Source organism: Echinops telfairi, unplaced genomic scaffold (genome assembly GCF_000313985.2).
Source record: "Echinops telfairi isolate 266 unplaced genomic scaffold, ASM31398v2 ScPeMD7_7400;HRSCAF=8409, whole genome shotgun sequence".
NCBI classification, from domain to species: domain Eukaryota; kingdom Metazoa; phylum Chordata; class Mammalia; order Afrosoricida; family Tenrecidae; genus Echinops; species Echinops telfairi.
Window position 1 is genome coordinate 32,181,050 of NW_022111300.1, and position 21,750 is coordinate 32,202,799.

The 21,750-nt window shown below is 45.8% G+C and overlaps 1 protein-coding gene across 1 annotated transcript in view; it reads left to right on the plus strand.

Moving 5' to 3' along the window:
• SETBP1 (SET binding protein 1) overlaps positions 1 to 21,750 on the plus strand; it is a 413,338-nt gene that overhangs the window by 373,302 nt on the left and 18,286 nt on the right. Inside the window, exon 5 of the mRNA XM_004702964.2 lies at positions 7,680 to 7,850. Coding sequence (XP_004703021.1) covers positions 7,680 to 7,850 — 171 coding nt within the window. The remainder of the gene's footprint in view (positions 1 to 7,679; positions 7,851 to 21,750) is intronic.

The window sequence follows — 21,750 nt, forward strand, 5'->3', positions numbered from 1 at the left end:
GAGTTTGAGCAAATCGGGCCTCTGGCCATCCACTTTCTTTCTTTCTTTCTTTCTTTCTTTTTTTTCCAATCATTTTATTGGGGGCTCATACAACTCTTAATCCATACATACATCAATTGTGTAAAGCACATTTGTACATTCGTTTCCCTCATCATTCTCAAAATAGTTGCTCTCCACGTAAGCCCCTGGCATCAGCTCCTCATTTTTCCCTCTCCCTTCCTGTGCCCCCCTCCCTCATGAACGCTTGATAACTTATAAAGTATTATTGTGTTATATCTTAAACTGTCCATCTCCCTTCACCCACTTTTCTGTTGTCCGTCCCCCAGAGGAGGTTATATGTAGATCCTTATAATCTGTTCCCCCTTTCTACCCAACCTTCCCTCCACCCTCCCGGTATCGCCAATCTCACCACTAGTCCTGAAGGGATCATCCAGGACGGATCATCCACTTTCTTATTGATAATTGGGGACGTCACCATCTGCCTCTTGCCATTCACAGCAATGCTGCAAGGAGCAAGTTACATGCAGAATGCCATGTTCTTTGCAATGCTCAGAACCACTGACTGCCCAAGACAGCATTTCTCCTGGTTTGTGCCAGTCTGTGAATTCTGCAGCATAAAAGGGGCCTGGAGGTGTTTGGAGGCAATGCCACCCTCACCCTATGGGTGTCTGTCCCTCCCCCGGGGTCAGCTTAGGTTTTGCCACCAGGAAACATCTGCAGGTGTAAGTCTCACGGATAGAAAATTAAGATGTTCCACAAGCCTTCATTCATTGCACACTTGCTGCCAGACATGCTGCTTTCAATGGTGGGTGGTGCAAACTGAAGGACCTGTGGACCCCTGGGTGTGATTCCATCCATTCCACCAGCTGCTTAGTTTGCAAGAAACTGGGCAAATAAGAATCCAACCTAGAGCAGAGGATCCACATCACATTACTGCTTCCCACCTTTGTGATTTCAGACAAGTCATCTCTGTCTGAGCCTCCTCCTTCTCTTCTGGACAAGAGGGATAGGAGGAGCTCTCCCAGAAAGCAGCCCTGGCGGTAGAATGGCTGCTAACCACCACCTCAACATTTCCACTCCACCAGGTGCCCAGCAGGGGGAAGAGGCTTTCTCTCCCATAAGCTTTTATAGACTGGAAACCCACAGGGGAAGTTCTACCCCCGTCCTACAGGGTCACTGTGAGTCAGAATCAACTCCAATGATAGTGAGTTTGGAAAGAGTGGATCCCAGGAAGTGGTTTTTGTTACTTCCTCCCTAGAGACCAAGAAGATAAAGTCACTCGATAACTAGCTCCATCAACCATAAAGCAATAAACCAATTACTCTAAGGTGAGATTGTTTGCTATTATCCACGGTCAGAGAGCTCATTAAAGGATCCTAGAAAAGTTGGCCACCACAGACTCGGCATTTCCTCTATGACCCCTGTGACCTTGAGCAACCTGGGGGACCTGGAGCAGCTCCTACTTTGGAAGAAACAGAATCAAAATATTGGAGCTATTGACCCACCCTTAAGGCAGTAAACAGTGCTTTGGTCTCTGACCTTTTCGCATCCTGGGGCAGTCAATAACCTGGCTGCTAGATGTGGAGCTCACTGCTGATTTTGATTTGGGAGTAGTTTAACCTTGAACTGAGCTCCAAGTAACCAAGGCAACAGGAAGTCCGCTTCTGCATTGAAGGAGTGGGAATCCATAAATCACATCCCTAATGCAAACACGGTGTGCAGGTGGAGGGTTGAGGGGATAAGTGGCCTATGAGAAATTACCTTTGAACAGTGAGTGACTATCCCTTGGTAGGCTACAGCAGGATTTCAAAGTCTTTTTTAAAATTTATCGATAGAGGTCAACAGGTTACAGCAGACTGTTTTTATATAGGTTGAGCTATTTTTCTCCCCTTCTTGGCTCTCTTTTAATTATGAACAGATGTTGGATCCACAAGTTATTAGCATTGTTATTTCCGCCTTTAAATAATACACTGGCCTCCAAATATGCAAGCCTAAGAGCAATCTGTCCTGTGTGGGGGCTCGGGGATGCTCAGAGCACATCTTGCCCATGTGCTCTACTTTCTAAATGTGAGGCAGCAACCCCTTTCCAGAGCCTCACCACCCACCACCCCCTAGCAGAATATATCTGGACTTCTTTTGAATCAGCTGCCATCCTCGAAAGGCTCTCACCCACGGGGAAAAGGAAACCACGTTCTTGCTGGGAGGCAATTTTAAATGTCTCTGGTCGTTTGAGGACCTCTCCGTGGGCATGAACCACTACCTCAAGAGAAAGGAAATGGCAACGTCCAATGGCCAGTCTGCTCAACGCACTCACTCAAGGACAAGACATTCACTGCAGTCTGAAGACAGTGCTGTTGGAGAAATAGTCTAGAGTTCAAGGACTATTCCATTAGATTTTTGTGTTTGCTGGGTTTTCTAGAGAAGCAAAACCAGTTTTCTATCTATATGAAACTTGCTACTTTAGTGCTTATGTTAGTTGAGTAACATGGGAGAAAGCCTTTTTGATGACGGCAGCTGATCAGAGAGAAGTCAGATATGTTCTGTTAGACTATGTGTGTATCACATAGTGTATATGTGTGTGTATCAGGAGAAACCTCCACCTTGTTTACGATGTAACGAGACGAAACTTCCATCGGCGCCATGACCAGTGTAAGGGATTTCACTCCACCACACGCCTTCCACAACTACGTGGCTGCTCATGGAAGATTCCATCATGGAGCTGATTACATTATGTCAGGGCATGTCATGGAGGATCACTTGGTCGAAACATGTAGACTCCTGGCCCAGCCACGTTGACACAAAACCTTACTATCGTGTGTTGGCATAACACTTGCCTATTATTCTTGTCCATTTATATTTCTTATATTTGTATTTGTATTATATTTGCTTATATAATCCTTTCAAAATCCAAGAGTACCTCAGAAAAAGCTTTTCTCCTCCCCTCACCCCAATTTATTTCACATTCGTAGCATGACAGCCAACCAGCAGTATTATAATCTTTAAAATCCTAAATTACCTAGGATTTTTGAGACAGCTAAATAGTCACAATCTGAATTATAGGGTGTTTTAAGTGCCATTTTATTACTTTTCTGTAACATAAACACTTGAGTAACAAAGTATGCCCAATAGAGGTATGATCTGATCAACTTTAATGAAATTAGGTGGACTGAGACTAATTTGGATTCTGAACATTTGCATGAAAATGGGTACAACCAAATGACTTGAAATCCACATGCTCCCAAGTGAGAGGTAAATATCTGCCTGCTAATCCTGTTTATGGCCATCAGTTTCTCAGCATGGAATCACTTAAGCTAAGATCTACCTACCCAACCTGTGTCCACAGGTGCAAAGTGGTTGGATCAGTGAATTTTGCTATAGAAGCTCTTACTGGTAAGCCTGTGACAACTCAGAATTTCAGTGGTGCGAGACAAAAAAAAGGTTTGCTGGCACCTCCTGGACTAGGAGACTGCTGGGGAAACAAAGAGAACAGAAATGGGAACATTTCCTCAGGCTCATGCCTCCTGTCTTTATTACTCAACTGGTTAGCAACCAGTCATTGAAGCACATCAGTCTTTCCGGCCCAGTGCTATATTCTAATAGAGTTCTAGAGTGTTAATTTTCCCCATGCAGTTGGTGAAAAAAAAAAAAGGTAAACACACCATAGAATGCCAGAAGAATTAATAAACCAATCTTAGAAGAAATACAACTGAACTGCTCCTTAGAAGCAATGGAAAGCAAGACTTGGGCTCATTTCCTTTGGACACATCATCAGGAAAGTCGAATCTCTTCAAGGAAACATTATGGTTGGTAACATGGAAGGGCGGCAAAGGAGACCTGCAGTCGGTGAGATGGATGAGGTACAGTGACCGAAACAATGGTCTCAATCTCAGCACAAACCATGCAGATGGCACGGGGCTGGGTGATGTGCAGTTCTGTCATACACAGGCTCCCTATGACAGCGCCAAGTCAATGAACAGCACCAAAAACGACCTAATATATGTTTTTGTGGTTTGTTTTTGTTTATCTCCATTAACGGGAAAGCTAGGAAATAAATCAGAAATTCCCTCTTCCTCACCAAGCTTCCTGATCCCCATCCTCAGAGCACCTGCTGTGCGTGCCTCTTTACAGGGATTTACAGTGCATTTTACATAATGCCATGTCAGTATCTCGCTGATCACTGTCACACCTGTTGTGTTTTGTTGTTGTTGTCTTGTTTTTCTCACTAATGAGGCATAGGACCCACATTCTTCATGGCGCTGTCTTGATTGATAGGCCTCGTGGGCTTGTTTTCGGCCTTGAAATTTGCTGGTTGTCTTTTTCTCCACCTGCAAAATGGAATGAAATGTAAAATTCAGAAGAGGGGAATTGGCACTCTTGTGCCCAGCCTCTCGAGCTGACGTCCTGTGACTGTGATGGAAGGTTGTCGTTGTCCTTGTTAGCTGTCATCAACTTAGCCCCCAACTCGAGGGAATAAGTCATTGTGAGCCCTAGAGTTTTCATTGGCTGCTTCTTTGGAAATAGATCAACGGCCATTTCTTCCTCGTCTATCTTAGTCTGAAACCTTTATTGAATCCTGTTCAGAGTCACAGCAAGGTGTAAGCGTCCACTGACAGGCAAGTGGCTGCACTTGAGGTACCTTGGGCAGAAATTAAACCCAGATCTCCCAAATGGAAAACAAGAATTCTACCACCGAGTCACCACTGCTCTGGGATGGAGCGTATTAGAAAATGCAGGTAAAATTTTCTTCTGTGAGTGGTATCTTACTTATCTAGGACTGCTATATCAGAAATACCGCAAGAATTTACAAACAGAAATCCATTTTCTCGAAGTTGGAACTTAGGGTGCCTTTTCCAGAGGCATGCTTTCTCTTTCTGTGGACCCTCAGGGAAGGTCCTTGTTCCTCGCTTCCTGGGCGATCTGCATGTGGTTTGAAATACATCTTCCCACATCACAGCTGCTCTCACTTGCTTGTTTGATCTCTTTTATATCGCAAAAGAGAGTGACCTAGGATGCATCCTACATCAAGACTGTCTTATTGGCATAAAAAGAAAACTCATTCCCATATGAGATTACACAAGACTACACTCGATTTGTGGCATGGGTAGTTTCTAAAGACCGGGTCACTAAGTGAAAATCTACATTATGCAAAAAAAGAAGGATAACCACATCAGTTCACAAAATAGAGAATGACTATATAGTTTCATAACTGCCAAATCACGCCATTTATTCTATAAGCATCACATTCCAGCCAAGTGGGCACATGCCTGAAAGATCACAGCCAGTGTTATTCTTGCCAGCACCTCAACATTCATTACTACCAGAAATATGTCATTGATGCTCAACATAGAGAGTAGATGCTTTACTGCTGTCATACATAGGAAATGTTGGACATGAACAGGCTGTTCAGTGAGGAGCAGGTGTATGACCGCAGGTATGGTCGTAGGTGCCATCGACTGGCTGCAACCCAGAGCCACCCTGCACAAAACAGAACTAAACACTGCCTGGTCTTCCAGTGCCATTGTCATAACTGTCCCTGTGCCTGAGCCCATTGATGCAGCCACTGTGTCCATCCATCTCATTGAGGGCCTTCCGTCCTTCACTGCCCTTCCCCTTTCCCAAGCATGAGATCCTTCTCCGAGAACTGTTCTCACCTGACAATATGCCCAACGTACATAAGATGAAATCTTGCCAACCTTGCCCTAAGGAGCGCTCTGACCTTACTTCTTCCAACACAGATCCATTTGTCCTTTTGGCAGTCCCTGGGACTTTCAATATTCTTGTCCATCACCACAATTCAAATGCATCGGTTCTTCGTTGGCCTCCCTTCTTCACTGTTCGGTCTTCATATGATACATATGAACCAATGGCACTAGGGGTCAAAATTTACAGCACGTTTGTTTGGGAGACACAGTTCAATCCACAGCAGGTGGTTACACACTGCCTTTCCCAGGGGTGGTATGTGGATCTCTGTGGCCTTAGTGGGCAACATGCTGTCAGCAGCCTCTCGATACCCAAGACAGTCCTGCCGAGCAAGAAAAAGAAAGGGTGTTTTGCACCTGGCTATTTGGGAACTTCATGGTTGAGTCTCCAGTCGTATGAGTTTAGTACATGCTCTCTTACCCTCTCAGAACTGCGCTCTTGTCTTGGACCCCTGCGAGTTAGAACGGACTCAACCACAGTGGGATTGTGTTTGAAACTAGGAGAACAACAGTATGCTTTATATCGGTTCACCGTGTACATCAAGGGTTTGCTGTGAGGGCCCACTGAAGCGGAAATCACCGTGGGGATGAGATACTGCTGCTCTGGGAGAGGACTGTACCCCTCAGGTGGTTCTGAATACAAAAAAATCAAGAATTGTTTCAATAGAGCACCAAAATGTTATTGTCACCGCTCGACCTTTTTTCTCTTAGGTTCACGGGAATTGCAGGCTTTAAATGAATACATTTGACTCCATGTCCATTTGACTTGGGCTCAGACATTCTCAGCCTCTGCCCCTCTGCTTGACTGACACAGAACATTCTAAATCTGTCCTTATAAAAGGTGCCCAAATCTTCGTCTTGTTTAGTGCATGAAAGACAACTGGGCTGGTGACTACCAGTACACTAGACCAGAAGAAGTAACAGGTTTTAACAGGAAGAGTAGGCCTAATGGAAATAGCAATAATGGTAAACTGCTCATGGCAGGGACTCTGGGCCAGAGGTTACTTGTATTGACTCAGTGGATGCTCACAGTTACCCATAGGAAGCAGTGCTGTGACTGCACCTTTCTGACAGTGAGGGGCACTGAACACTTGGAGAGGTTAAGTCACTTGCTCATGGTCACACAGCTGGAAAGCAGTGGTGCCTGGAAGCTAGCCCAGGAACAAGGTTCAAGAACAGCCTTATAGTTGGTTATTAGGAGAGAGTGCAAGTGTTCCCCGGGGTTTCTAAGGAGTGGACAACCTCATCTTTCTCCCATGGAGCAACGGGTGGCTTTGAACTGCTGACCTTTTGATTAGCTTGTTCAGTCTTGAACACATTGCACCAGTAGGGCCATTGTGGCCCACTGGTCTCCAACATGTCCTCCCACCTCCCGTAGGCTGGTACTTTGCCTGGAGCTTATTCATTCTCCACCCAAGACTTGTTTGGGAACCTCTCACCTCTAAGAGCACCGCCCTTAGGGTCGTGGCCATTCCAGCTGGAGACCCTTGGGGCCTCCCCTCCCCTTTTCCATACTAAGGTTGACATCTTCAGGCTCCGCAACCACATAGCATGGATCATGCCCAGTTCTGATACCCCCTTTCGTGTGATCTGAATGAGACGAGAAGCCGTGCAAAAGAAAGGTGGGAACCTTTTGTGGGGAGGCTACTCCTGTGCCCTGACCCACTTCCTGTCCCACATAAGGCAGCCTCATGGACTCACGCTGGCCAGGGTGTGACTGATCCTTTCTCCGGCTGTATCAGGCCCAGGGCCCCTTCTGGGCAACCTGCCAGGGGCAGTGCAGCTCCTCACCCAAACCTGTCATGCCACTTCTTTGTTGTTTGGGTTTGAAAGTTCTAAAATTTCAATCTCATTGTGCCAGAAGGAGGTCAAATCGTTGCACTATCTCCTGACATCACTTTCCGTTTTTATATTGTTTGATTTCCTGTTCCATTCAAGTAACCGAAAGTGTTTCTTGTTTTTTTGTTTTTTTCCACCCAGGGATGCCAAGTCCCCACTTAAAAGTGGACCAGCCCTCAGTGCATAGTAAGAACGAGGGCTCCATGTCCACGGTGATGACCAGGAAGAAGCCGGCCACAGTGGACAGCGTTGCCCTTGCGCCCAGCCCAGTGTTATCGCTCCTGGCTGCATCTGCAGCAACTTCAGACGCAGGTGAGCACTTCCCAGATGCTTTGGGTTCTCCGCGCTGGAGGTGGGCATGAAGAAGGGCCCCTGAGAATGTTCTTGCCAAATGCAGGTCACGGTCCCCTCCTTCGCTGATGTGCAGTCTCAGTTTTCGTCAGTGACCATGGGCTGACTCCCTCAAGGTGACCTTCTGGTTGCCAGGTCCTGTGCCGCCGTCACAGCCATCGCTGTGTTCACGTTCATTACTGTGCCCTACTTGCGTCATCTTCCCAGCCCACAGAATGGTGGCGTTATCACCTTTGTGGAATTATCACCTCTGTAAATGTTCAGCATATCACCGCACGTTTAAAGTGCATGTATTACGTTATAAGAGCCCTGGTGGAATAATGGTTGCGTGTTTGGGCTGCGATCTGCGAGGTTAGCACTGTAAAACCACCAGCCACTCGGCAGGAGAAAGATGGGGAGTTCTACTCCAGGAAACAGTTACAGTCTCAGAAACGCACAGGTGGTTCTACCCTGTCGCATAGAGTCACTGTGAGGCTGCATCAGTTCCTTGGTAGTGAGTTTGGGTTTTTTGGGTGTTATGATTGGAAGTCCATGAAGAGACTCATTATTGATAATCAGTCCAAATTCATCTTCTAATTCAAGGGGGGATTTGACAAGGAACGCAACCTGCCTCTTCACCCACCTCCTGCATGGAAACTGAGCCTTATTGAAATAACAACCCAAAAATATTTTCAGTGACCCTTTTCCAGTTGGTTTCCACAGTTTGTAGGGGGACAGGGGGCGCCTCAGTGGGTATGTCAGTGCAGGGAATGGAGTTCAACTTGCTGCTTTCCTACAGGACTTTTTCAGAGCCTGTGAGAGACTCCAGGAGGAGGAGAGGTAGGCTCTTCTTTGATCCCAAAGCCCATGTTTCTGGGACGATCCTTTACCTTGTCTTAGAAATGTTTTTTTCTCTCCAGCACTTTTGGGAATTTTGCTCTGAGGATTCATCTCTCAAATTTGAGAAAGAGTCATCACAGCATTCACATTCCAGGTGGGGACTGCAAGCTTTTGATCAGAAAGCCAGGTAAAATGGTGATGGGACACAAGGAGGCTAGAGAAGGGACAGTCGCGGTGGAAGAAGTGACCCCAAGGTCTGTCTGTGTAGTTGGGGGCGACATTGCAGGCAGAGGGAGCAACGTGGCAGAGTCCTGGAAGGGGGTTGAGGGAAGACATCATTTGGCTGGAGTGAAGATGCAGACCACGACATGCTCTTCACGACACCAGATTATTGCCTGTTCGACCTTGTCGGGTAAGCACTGGAGGCCTCCCTTTATGCATTCACAAATTAGCCTGTGTGCTTCCGCCTTTGGTTGCCAAGCGTAGATATTTCCCAGGAGCCAAAGACAGGTGGTCCTCAATATTCCTTCCCTGCACTCTTTCCGTTCAGCGTGACAGAACGTGTGCTTGGGATCGCGCGCTCATGTGGGCTTCCCTCCTGTATTGCATTCGGTGAATAATTTACAAATATGCCAAGCAGGCGAGAGAAACAGGTGGGTATTAAACTTTAAACTAGTCTCGCTGGTAATCAGAGCTGAGCCGAGGCTCTCCTGTTTCAGGATGCAGGCATGACTGTCTGGTTTCTGGATGAACTGAAGTGAGACCCTCACGAGAATTTCACAGCTTTGGTCCATTTCCGGGTCTCAAGCTGCTGAGCAGAACTTTGGTTTGTGTGTTGGGGGTGAAGGGGTAGGGGGGGAAGCAGGCCAGAGATCTACCCCAGGTGCTGGAAGCCAGGCTGTCCCACAATTTCATTCCGCATATAAACAGCTTCCCACAAACCTGAGAGAGTTCAGAACTCACACACTGGGCATGCGTCCAACATCCTCACTTCACGTGGGGAGAAACTGATGCCCCCGGAGACTAACTGGTCGGCCTGAGGTCATTCACATGAATTGAAACCCGAATTTCCTGATGGACCGCCTGACTTCCAGTGGAATTTGAGTGCTCTCTTTGGGCCATGCTGTCTAAGACAGATTTCATCCTCCCTAACCATGGACACATAATGGAGCGCAGGGATCAATGGTTCTGTGGTTCAGAACCCACCGGCTGCCCCTCAGGGGAACAAGAGGCTGTCTCTTCTGATGGAGATGTACAGTCTCGGAAACCCAGTATCGGATCACTGTGAGTTGGCATCAACCCAACAGCAGTGCATTCGTTTGGGTTTTCAACATGAACTCATACTTCTGCTGGCAAACAGTGTTTGTGAGACTCTGAATTCGGTGGTCTGGGTAACCTGAACCAAAGACCACGTCCAAGTTGCTGTTGGTAACCCAACAGCACTGAATGGATTCGACTCACAGGACCCTCTACATAACCGAAGGAAACATTTCCTTGTGTCGCGCTGCCTATATTTGAGGTCACTGTTAGAGCTATTCTGTCAGGCCATCTTTTTGATGCTTTCTTACTTGCCACATTATCAAACACAATCTCCTTTCCCAGCAATGTATCTTTCCTGATGATGTGTCTAAAGTAAGTGGCAGTTCACTATTCTTATTTCTAAAAAGCTTTGTACGTGTATAAAGACCTCTCCGCCATCAAATCAATGCTGACTCATCATGACCTGAACTAGAGGTCCTGCGACGAAATCTTTTAGGAAGCAGAGTGAGCCATCACTTTCCCCAGAGGAGTAGTGGGTAGGGTTGCCCCACAACCCGCTGGTTAGCACACCAAACCTTACCTTGCAGTGCCGCCCATGCCCTTCTGCTTTGAGAAAAGGTAGTTTAATAAAAAGTTTCTGGCTTGATTTCACTTAACTGAGTGCTTGGGCAATTGCTGCCTATATTTCTGATTCAACAACTTGCTTGTTTTTACTCTCTTTCGAGTCTTGTTCATGTTCCATGGTAAAATAGGCAATGCATTTCCTTCCGGCCTGAGGCTAAGCTTTCAGCCTGTGGGGAATCCTTTCTGGTCTTTCTGATCCAGAAAAGCCAAATGAAGCAGCTTAAAAAAGAAACTTAAGAAATCCCTCTTCGGGAGAAAAAGAAACTTACTTAGGATGTTCTTTCATTTAAAGAAGAAAGGAATACTCAAGTACCTAGTGCAGTTCTTATCCTTACCTCTAGGGTGGTAGATGCTCAATAAATCATCACTGAGTGAAGTGAATGATTGAAGAGCAGTAGCTGAGCATTCACGCCATTTTACACAAGGTCAGAGGTGACCAAGCAAAGCAAACTCAATCCTGGAACCACCCAAACCATCAAGTGGAGAGCAGTGGAGAAAAACATGGTAGACTTTCAATAAATTCTTGCCAAATAACTAATCAGTCATAACAGTACTATTTCAAACAGATGATCTTTTGATATAAACAGAAAAAAAAAATAGAGTGAGAGCAATCGTTTTCCACCTGGTTATATAAACATTGCAGTGTGGAAGAAGTGCACGTGGGTCGAAGGTTTAAAAATATGTCATTTATAGCTCAAGTGTGTGTGAGTGTGTGTATGAGTGTTATTGTGAATGTGTGTGTGAGTCTGTGCGTATGTGTGTGAGACTTCATGTGTGTGTGTCTATGTGTGTGTATGAGTGAGTGTGTTTGTGTGTGTATATGAGTGTGTATGTGTGCGTGTGTGTGTGTGTGTGTGTGTGTGTGTGTGTGTGTGCGCCTGTGCCAAACTGTTGTCATGAAGTTGATTTTAACTCCTAGGGATCTTATGAAAAGGAATGGAATTGCCCTACAGGGTTTCCCTAGCCAAGAGCTTTGTAAGAGCTGACTGCTGTATTTTTCTCTCACGGAGTAGCTGGCGTCTGGGTTGGCAATCACGTGCTTAACTACTGCCCCAGCATGTGTCCTTATGTTTGTATGAACAACAAAGCCAACTACCATCAAGTCAATTCTAACTCAAGGCAACCCTGTACCAGGAAGGTTTCCAAGAGACAGCCTTGTCCTACTGCAGAGCAGCAGGCGCTATTGAATCACAGACCTTGCAGTTGGCGGCCCAACGCCTAACTCACAGCACTACCAGGGTCCCTGTGTGTGTACCAGGGACTCCAAATTTCTTATTGTTTCAGGCATGTTTTAGCTTCTGAGAGTCTAAGAGAGATGTCGACAATGAAGCTATTGATCTGTAGACCGGGGCCAGGGAGGAGCCACTGAAGAAGTTGGCAGGACCCAGAACCTGTCAACCGTAAACTCCCGGGGTGCAGAGATGGCAGTGGCTGCCTCCAGTGTTCAAACAGTTCAGCCTCTGCGATCAGATTGCTCAATAGTTATTGATCCACCGGATAGGGGTGTACCACACAGACAGTCCAATTCAGGGAAGTGCTGCATAATTATTGTGAGTGATTAAGGCTAATGCAGTAAAGGCTTCAATAAAGTTTGTTCAAAGTGATGCATAATTTGAAACAGCATCTATTACACAGCCCAGTAATGATTTAATAACCATATCAGATAATCCATACCTGAATAAGTCAGGCTAATTTTTCTGATCCTCTCCTTATTGAACAAACTTCTCTGAAAGGTCATGCACTATGTGACAAATTTATGTTTCCACGACTGACCCATGGTGAGACAGTATTAGCAAAGGGGCAGTGGGGACTCATTGGTAGAATTCTCACCTTCCATCAAAAAGTCTGAGTTTGATTCTTGGCCGGTGCACTGTGGGTCATCGCCCATCTGTCAGGGGAGCATTGCATGTTTGTTGCTATAATGCTGAACAGGTTTTGGGGGAGAGCTTCCAGACAAAGATGGACTAGAAAGAAAGGCCTGGGACTAACTCCCAACAATTAGTCAATATTGATCCAAAATTAGCATATGGAACCAAGCATCTCTGCAGGGACCACACTGTTGTGCCTAGGGTTAGGAAGAGTCAAGGGCTGGCCTGGGAACACCTACCAGCAACAAAAAATGAACCAGCAGATTCCAAATCTGTGAAGTACTCAGTACCCATCAAAGAGACAAAATCTTGAGGGATCCACACTTAGACGTCTAAACCAACAAGAATGATGGTGAGACATCATTTGTTCACACAATCTCTCTCTTTTTCTCTCACACATGCGCATACACAAACATACGGAGATAATCTCTTACCTTAAATCCAAGGAAGGCAGGGTGGGGGTCCGTGGGGGTGGGACAGGACACACGCATATCAAGAACACTATCACTAACTCTCAATAGTTTGAGGTCGAAAGAACCGGGGCAAGCACAAGGAGCATAATTCTTCGTGTTCATCTGTTTTATATCAAATGTAATCCATTATTCTCTCAAATCGATATGGTCTTCCTTGTTTAAAACTCCCCAAACCCATCAACTCAGAAACCAAACTAACTGCCATGGCATCGATTCTGACTCATACGGACCCTTCATTGAGGGAAAAGATTTAAATTACACCACTACATTATAATTTCAGACATTTTCCTGCTCGTGGCAAGGACTAATCTGAGATAACTCTTTTAGTGATTGACCAAACTACCAGCCCAAGCAAAACTGGCCAAGACCTTTAATGAAGAAATTAAAGCTTCAGCTTAGAAGCGGAATGACCTTCCTAAAGAGAAGTATGACTTCTTAGTTCAACCAGCGCCAAACTCCTCTGCACTCTTGTCACAAGTATCATTTCCAAAAAGTTTAAAACTCATGCCCACGCCCCACTCAACTCTTCAAAGAGGAGGCCAGCCTGGTAATAAAGCTAGTCAGAGGGAGAAGGAGAGGATGGGGGACTGTAGTCATTGGAGAAAGAATGCCGGGCTACGGTGGCTCACTTCTTATATTGCTGCTGGGAACAATAAAACCATTATCTGCTGTGTCTTTACTAGGCGAAAATCAACAAAGGCACAAGTTAACATGTAAATTAGTCGAGTCTGGGCCTCTAAGCAGTAGCCAGTAGTGGATTCAACAAGGGTACAGTCCCCGAGATAACCCATAACCCTTAATAGTGCTGGCTCATAAAACAGTGCACTAAGAGAACCCAGAAAGGGCCAGCAGTCATCTGTTTGCTTTGTTTCCAAGTTGGGGTTACTTTTCAGAACCCCATGCCTGGGCTGTGCAGTGCTCTTGTTGAACTCGTGGTCCTAGCTTCAGATTACCTGTATTCCCACTTCAGGGAAGCATGGGTGTCAGTAAACACCACTGAAAGGCTACCATCCCATGTAGAGGATTGTGGTGTGGAATGCTTGAGATGATTTGTGTGAGACTTAGCAGAGGGCCTGGGGTGTAGTTAGAGTTTGGCAAATGGGTGATCATTGCAATTATTGCTATTGGGGGTAGTGGTAGTGTTATCTTTTTGTGCCCATGGCACGGTTCTCTCTTTTACCCACTCAATTTGGTTATCAAGTTCATGCTGATTCTTCAAAACTCAGCACAGGTACCTTCAGTTTTAAGGACTCTTACTTGACATTCCCTGGGAAAACCACCCCAAAGCCAAGCTGGATGTCAGTTCCTCTGTGCCTTGACCCCTCCATTGATGATCGCCTCTTTCCTCACACTCATGCCCCTCACTAGACTGCCCATTCTGTAATCAGAATTGACTCAGTGTTACCTCCCCAATTCCTTGCCCTGAGGGGAACAAATATATGTACTCATTAAATACTGGTCAAAATGCACTGAAGGACAAATGTTTCCTGCATAGAATTCTCTAGTACATTAAAACACAGATGTATCTCCCCCACCCTGCCAGCACCATAACCAACAAACCTTTCCCTGGACCCCACCCCCACCCCTACAAAGGAGCATCCTGGAGTGGCTCTCCGAGGCCCTTGCCTCGTGGGTGGACAATGGCAGGCCAATGTCTAGCTCACACGCCAGGGGATCTTATTGAAAAATAGACCTCTTGCCGTGAAGTTGGTTCTCACTTAGAGCAACCTTACAGGACGGTATGGAACCCTGCTCCATAGCCTTTCTAGGGCCCTCAGTCTTGGGGGCCACAGACTGCCTCGTCATTCTCATTTCATCTGGCTGGGGGTTCAAGCGTCCAACCTGCAGATGAGCAGCCCCCGTGTTGCACTCATTACATAGGAGATCTCTCAGGTATCCTTGGACTTGATGATTTTCAAGGCAAAGAGTCAGTTGAGCTGGCCGTGTATACGCAGGGCATCTGTGTTCATTGAGAGGGAGAAGGAGCAGGCACCCATCAGTGACTTCACTGCTGCACATGTCCTGGGGAGCCTCCCAATGACCGCTTCAAGGGAACCCAGGAGGTTCTGTTGACCTGCTCTCTATTTTAATTGTGTTATATAATTGTGATACATTGTGGCCAGAGTATTTATTCCCCTAAAAAAGTGGGTGTTTCTTCCTTACATTTGCCCTCACTCAGTGAATGTTAATTGTCCGTCCCATGAGTTTCCAGGACGTAGATAAGAGGTGTGCAAACAAGCAAACAGCAACCTTGAGTGACTTGTCCCCCGATCTGCGTGTGCAGACCCGAGTCCCAGGACCAAGGGCATCCTGGTGTTTCTAGGGGATGCATAACCCTGTGAGTGGCTACCTTCCCCAAATAGGGAGGCTGATTCTTTGTTGGGGTGTGTGCCTCTTAGACCCTTAATAGGTATGGACTTATTCTAACTTGTTGATTTGCTTTTCTTCAGAGGTGCAATTTTAGGGAAGACAGGTTTAAAAGGGTTGTATGTTTGAGAATTTTTCATTCATTTTATCTCCCCTGGATGTTTTGTGGCCAAGCCAGACCCTCTTAAAAATCTAGTAATGCTAATAATACATCGTGGCCTCTTCCCAGCGACAAGATCATTCACACAGCCATAGACGCCCAGTCAGAGGTTTGGTTGTGAGGCTCCCTGTGTAAGGGGTCAGGCACAATTATTTTAATGAGGAGAAGAAAATCAATCACACGTGAAGTGATTTCCATTAAGATACTCATTTCATATCAAATATTCAAGTTCCTCTTTCTAAATGGCAGAGAATGAAAGGACTCTTTCCGGGCCAGGTTTGCATGCAGCAAAGAACCGGCAGGGCACGAATGTTTCATGATCAGTTTGCAGATGAAAGTGCAGGGCCTGACAAGCTTCTCCGGCTTCTTCCACTTCCAGAAGTCTAATTAGATAGCTGGTTTGATGGTGGCGAGAAAAATTTAGTGGCAACCGAAAGCGACTGTGTTAATGAGAAAGGGGGACGAGGCTGGAGGTTTCCTGTCACTAATGGAGAGAGTTTTAAAAACTTCTCAGTTCCAGGGAACTGAGCCCAGCTGCGGAGAAGGAAGGAAAGTCTGTCCCAAATGTTGTTGCAGAAATGGCCTGGGGCATCTCGGCAGAGCTGTGTGATCACTGCCATTGGGAAGGATCTTGAATGGCAGGCAGGCTCTTGCAGTCCAAAGAAGCAGAGCAAGTGGCAAAGAAGACAGTGCGATAGGCAAGGCCTAGAAAGAGGATGGTGAGACAGGGATGGCAAAGACAGACAGAGAGCACCTGCCCCTCTGTCCTTCTGGTCTGCCGTGGGTGCCCCTGGAATCATCCCACAGCATCCCTCAGAGGTCTCCCGCTCCTGCTTCTTAAACTGGAATTGACTGGAAAAGACTGGGTTAGAAAAGACTCCCCTGGTCCTTTGCTGACGCCTTCATCCTACAGATAAGAAAAGGGAGTTCAGAGAGGTGAACTGAGTTATAAACATTATCCAGTGAAGAACTAGAAGTCAATGTGTGATGCCAAAGGTCCACTGACTCGATTGTTGCCTGAAAGGTTGGCGTGTCCAGTCCATCCCCAGGCCCCTTGTGGTCAGCACTTCTGGAGTGATCAGCACCACACGCCCCCTGGAGCACGGATCAATGCTGGCGCACCTGGGGCCTCCAGGAGTCGGAGCTGACTCACTGACAACAGGTGGCAGGAGTTAGGAAGCCCAGACTCACGGGCCATTCTACTGAGGTCTAAGAGCCCTGGTGCCACAGTGGGTTAACCATTGGGTTACTAACCTTACGGTCCCTGGTTCAAACTCACCAACTGTTCTCTGGGGGGGGGGGGGGGGGGGGGGGGGGGGGGTGTGAGACTGTCTGCGCCTGTAAAGATTTCTTCTCAGAAAGGCTATGCAGCAAGTTCTGCTTTTTCTGATAGAGTTTCCAGGAGTCTGAATCTGTTCAGTAGGAGTTTGTTTCTTTGTTTGCTGGTTTGTGCTGACGTATAGTGGAAAATGAATTTGGGATTCCAAGGTCAGCATTATTGCACAGGTTGCCATAGTTTTATGCTCTCAGATAATAGGACTTAGATTGCTGGGTTTTCTTATCACTGCAATGGGAAACATGATCTCTACCGTTTAGGCAGTGACAGCAAGAAATAAAATAGCCGATGAACCCTAAATGAATCACATATGAAACCTAAATGAACGCTTGCATATGCTTTCATGTCAAAAACGAGGTCATGAACCTGCATCACAGACTATCTTTCAGGATGTTACCCCCAGCACCCCTCTAAATACCTTGATCTTGGGCACAGTCCAAGTCATCCTCCACTGGAAGATATTAACTGCTCTGCCAAGTTCATTATACTCAAATTTCTATAAGGCTCTGTTACAAATTGGGAAATATTATGTAAGCACCTGCCACACTGCATTCAATTCTACGAAAATACACGAAAGGGTGCTTCCACGAGTTTGGGGTAAAATGGAATTAAAAAGACAATGGCATTTTGCAATGAACTTTGTGAAATCCATTAGACCCTGCCCTAGGGGAACTTCCAGACTGCTTGGGAAGACCTGACTCCAAAACACGCACTCTCCAATCAGCTGTCCTGAAGTCGTGGATCAGTCCTCACTGTCTAACTAGCGGAGTTAGCAAGAGGGTCTGGGAAGAGAAGAGTTGAGGTGGACGGCTGAGGGTGGGCTGGATGCGATAAAGCGGACAGAAACAGGACAGACAGGCTTACAACATTCCTGAGAGGAGGTGCAAACAGTGGCAGATGAGACTGGAAAAGAAGCTCTGGATTAGTATGTGGAGTACTTGAAATTCCACGATAGTTAGAATTAGAGTGGTCAGTCGTTAGAGTGGTTACGCAGTGGGCCGCTAACAGCAAGGTCAGTGGTTAGAAACCACCAGCTGCTCCTCCGGAGAAAGAAAGATGGGTTTTCTACTCCCGTGAACAGTTTTACAGGCTCAGAAACCCACAGGAGCAGTCCCGCCCTGCCCCAGAGGGCCACTGTGAGCCAGCATCGACTCAATGGCAGTGAGCTTATTTTTTTAAAAAAATATATTAATTGGAAACATTTATAGATCGAAAAAGGTTATGTAACAATGAAACGTCTTGGCTTTTTGAAACGCAGATGACCTGGCAAATGTGTCTTGAGGTTCCTACCTGGCAACAGTTGGTGAAACTAAATGACATGTGCCTTCTTAAATGGGGACTGGTTTTGTAGTTAAACCAGAATTCTCACTCTTTACTAGCCTCAAACTGCTTTTATAAAATAAAAGGATCTGAAGCTAGATTGAAATAGGACAACGCTTGTTTCAATTCTTGAACCCACTGGTTTTGAGATGTGTAGCCTTGGGGGAATTTCTGAACCTCTTGAATTCTCTGTTTTCATTCCTGTACAATGGGACCACGAATGATGTCCTATGGTGCTGAGGAAACACATGTGAAATTCTAGAAAAAGACAAAGTGGCTGTACAGAAGGACCAGGACCAGCCACCACACCAGTTACCAACAAGTGGGTTCCAACCCCAGTGCAGCTTGTACTTCCCTTCTTCATAAATGGTAGCACCCTTGCCCTTCCCTCAGTTTCATAGGAAGGCAACTATGATGTGTTCCACTTAGCTTGTATGGCCTGTGTTCGAAGGAGCGTTGCAGGCACTGTGGGTTAGGTATTAGGCTGCTCTCTGAAAGGTTGGTTGTTCAAACCCACCACTACACCTCCAGAGAAAGATGAAGCTGTCTGCTTCCTTAAAGCTTTATGATCTCAGAAACCCTATGAACAATTCAACTCTGCCATATAGGATTACTAAGTCGGAATCAGGCCCATGGGAGGGGGATTTTTGTTGGCATATGGAGTCCTGGTGGCATCGTGACTGTGCATCGGGCTGTTTGCCTGAAGCAAAGCAGTTCTAACCCACTAGCTGCTCCTCGGGAGAAAGGTGAGGCTCTCTGCTCCACACAGAGGGGCCGTCTCAGAAACCCAGAGAGGCATTTCTATTGGAATTGACCCAACGGCAGTGTGTTAGGATACAGTATGTTACAGAAATTGTTGGCTGAATGGATAATCAGAAACCATCTATACCTCCTCTACCCAGCCAGAAAAATCCCTTTTTCTTACTGCCTTGGGGTCACTCTCAGGGTGCTGTGAGTCAGAATTGACTGGATGGCAGTGGGTTGGATTTGGGATGTTTGCATCTAACTCTCAGTTTGTTTTATGAGGTCAACTTTGGAAAGAAAGAGCTCAACCCGGCCTACCTCTCTTAGAGTCCCTCACCTGATGGAGAGGTCATGGGAGACCTCGTCTTGGGATAACTAGGAAATGTGGTTTTGACACATCCCCAGGAATGGTTGACACTTTCCAAGAAGCTTCTTGAAACTAAGGAGAGACCAGAGAGTCTGCAGCAGACCATGGGAAAATGAGAGTTTGGGTCTCCAGGGCATGTTTGCGGAAGACAGAGCAAAGGGACTGAGGACAGAATGTCAGATGTTCGATCATCTCATCCATGTATGGGAGCATCCTTGGTGACTTGCCCCAGAAAACCGAGACTTCAACACAGAAAGGAATAAACTAAATACTCCGTTTTCAACAAGGGTTTCAGACCAGCCTGTACCATTTTTTTTTTTAAAAAAAGGTCGCTACCATGGAACTTCATCTTTCTCTTGAGGTGTAGCGGTGGACGGTGGGTTTGAACAACCAACCTTGCAAAGAGCAGCCCCATACATCACCCGTGGTGCCAGCAGGACTCCTTTGAACATAGGCCCTAGGTGATAAATGGAACACAACATATAAAACGAAGGGGAAGGGGTGGGAACTACCATTTTTCTAAGTCCAAGATTATATACACTTTTTAAACTGTTAAACCAGTAGTATTTAAAAAAATACTGGCATAGCTTGAAACTGAACCCATTGCCACGGGATTCATGTCAACTCACAGTGACTCTGTAGGGCAGATAGAACTGCCCAAAGCTACAAATCTCTACTAACGCCAAGGGCCTCATTGTTCTACATAGGTGGCATCTGGTGAATTTGACTCGCCAACCTTCCAATTGGATGTCCACAAGCCCTCCTCTAAAGGGATCTTGGCACTCCAGCACCTGAACATATTTTGAGAGGACTCTCTGTAGTTGAAATCGAGTTTTGTTAGGATCTCAATATCCACAATCCTGGCCTTTGTCTTGTGCAAGCCACTGAAGTTAAGTGATTTGGGCTTTACATATGGAAAGTTCATTTTGTTTTATAATTAATGGGAAGCAGACGATCCAGGCTCTTATTTATCTGAGAGCATATGTCTGTGTTTTGTTTATGACTCACCCTCTTACTCTAAGCATTGTAACTTGGGTTTGTTTACACGAGCTTTTCCTAGAATCCAGGCCACATGGTAGAGGAGCCAATAATTTGTGGTCTCCAAAAGGGAAAGATGATGAATGATCCTTTTCCTCATAAATTGTCAAAGTTTAAATTGAGGAAGGAGTATTTGCTGTCATGAGTCTGTCCAAGCTGATATATACTTTTAAAAAAAAAGTAAAACCAGTAACATTTTAAAAGTATTGGTCTAGTGCTCAGACCTTGTATATATATTATATTTGCCAAGAGTGCAAAGAGCCTTCCCGACAACTCCCATCCCCAGGACTTCGCCCCAACAATAAACCATTATAATTCTGGCCTAAATGTTTGCCAATAAAAGCACCACTTGTATTTGTCTTTTCTCTTGCTCCTCCTTCCTCCCCTTCAGTGTATGGCTCTATATACTCGTGGTGATAGATAATTAATACATCATATGTATGTATGGTCTTTTTCCAGAGGACCCATAGTTTCCATCTATCGCCTTACATATTCAAGCTGGCTTTCTTCAAGACTCATAATAAGGTCCATACTTGGTTTTGTCTGTGACTCATCCAAACTCCACTTCACCTAGCAATAGAAGTTCATACCCCACAGCACTTCCGGGCTTTTGGTCATAACTTAAGAGTCCAGTTAATGGTGCTCCAAGCAGAATAGGGAGCAGCTGAAATATGTTCAGATCAAATGTAATTTATAGCAATTTGGATCTCCTTCAATATATCCTTCCATGTCTCACACACGCACTTTACAAAATGGATGGGTCAGTGTTTGGTTAGGTCAAGTCACAAAGATTGATTTCACTACACGGCAAATCCATGGAGCTCTGTGTTGATCACTGTGGGGAGGGGCTCCAACTCCAGGGACCCGTACCACACCTGACACACAGTGGGGTTCATTCAATATTTACTCCAAGAATGGTTAAGATGAGCTAAGATGTGGCTCCACGTCCTTGGCACAGCACAATTTATGAGGAGAGATAAGTATACGTTAATCCCATAATCCTAATGCAGGAGAGATTGTGTTTAAGTCCATCAGAAAGACAGAAGCAGTACAGAGGGGGACAGAAAGATTCATGTTGAAATGAGAGTTCCTGATGGCTCTAGGATGGACTTCATTGGAATCTTACAGCATAGATAGGATGTACCAAGATGTAAAGGATAAATAGAAACTTTGGTACCACATCACACTCGACCAGAAAGCACTCCTAAAGGTCAACAAACAGACCTTGAACTATTTAAAGCTGCGGTTCTCAACCTGTGGTTTGGGACTCTTTCACAGGGGTCGCCTAAGACCATCGGAAAACACATATTTCCAATGGTCTTAGGAACTGAGACACCACTCCTCTATCCTTCTCCAGGCGGGTTCGCCCACATGCACATTTGCTGATCTGGTGAGAAAGAAGCTATTTCAACATTTGCACTGATGTTGGCTTTTTATGCATACTGTTGCAAAATGTAGTAATGTAGTTTACTGTTGTTGTATTAA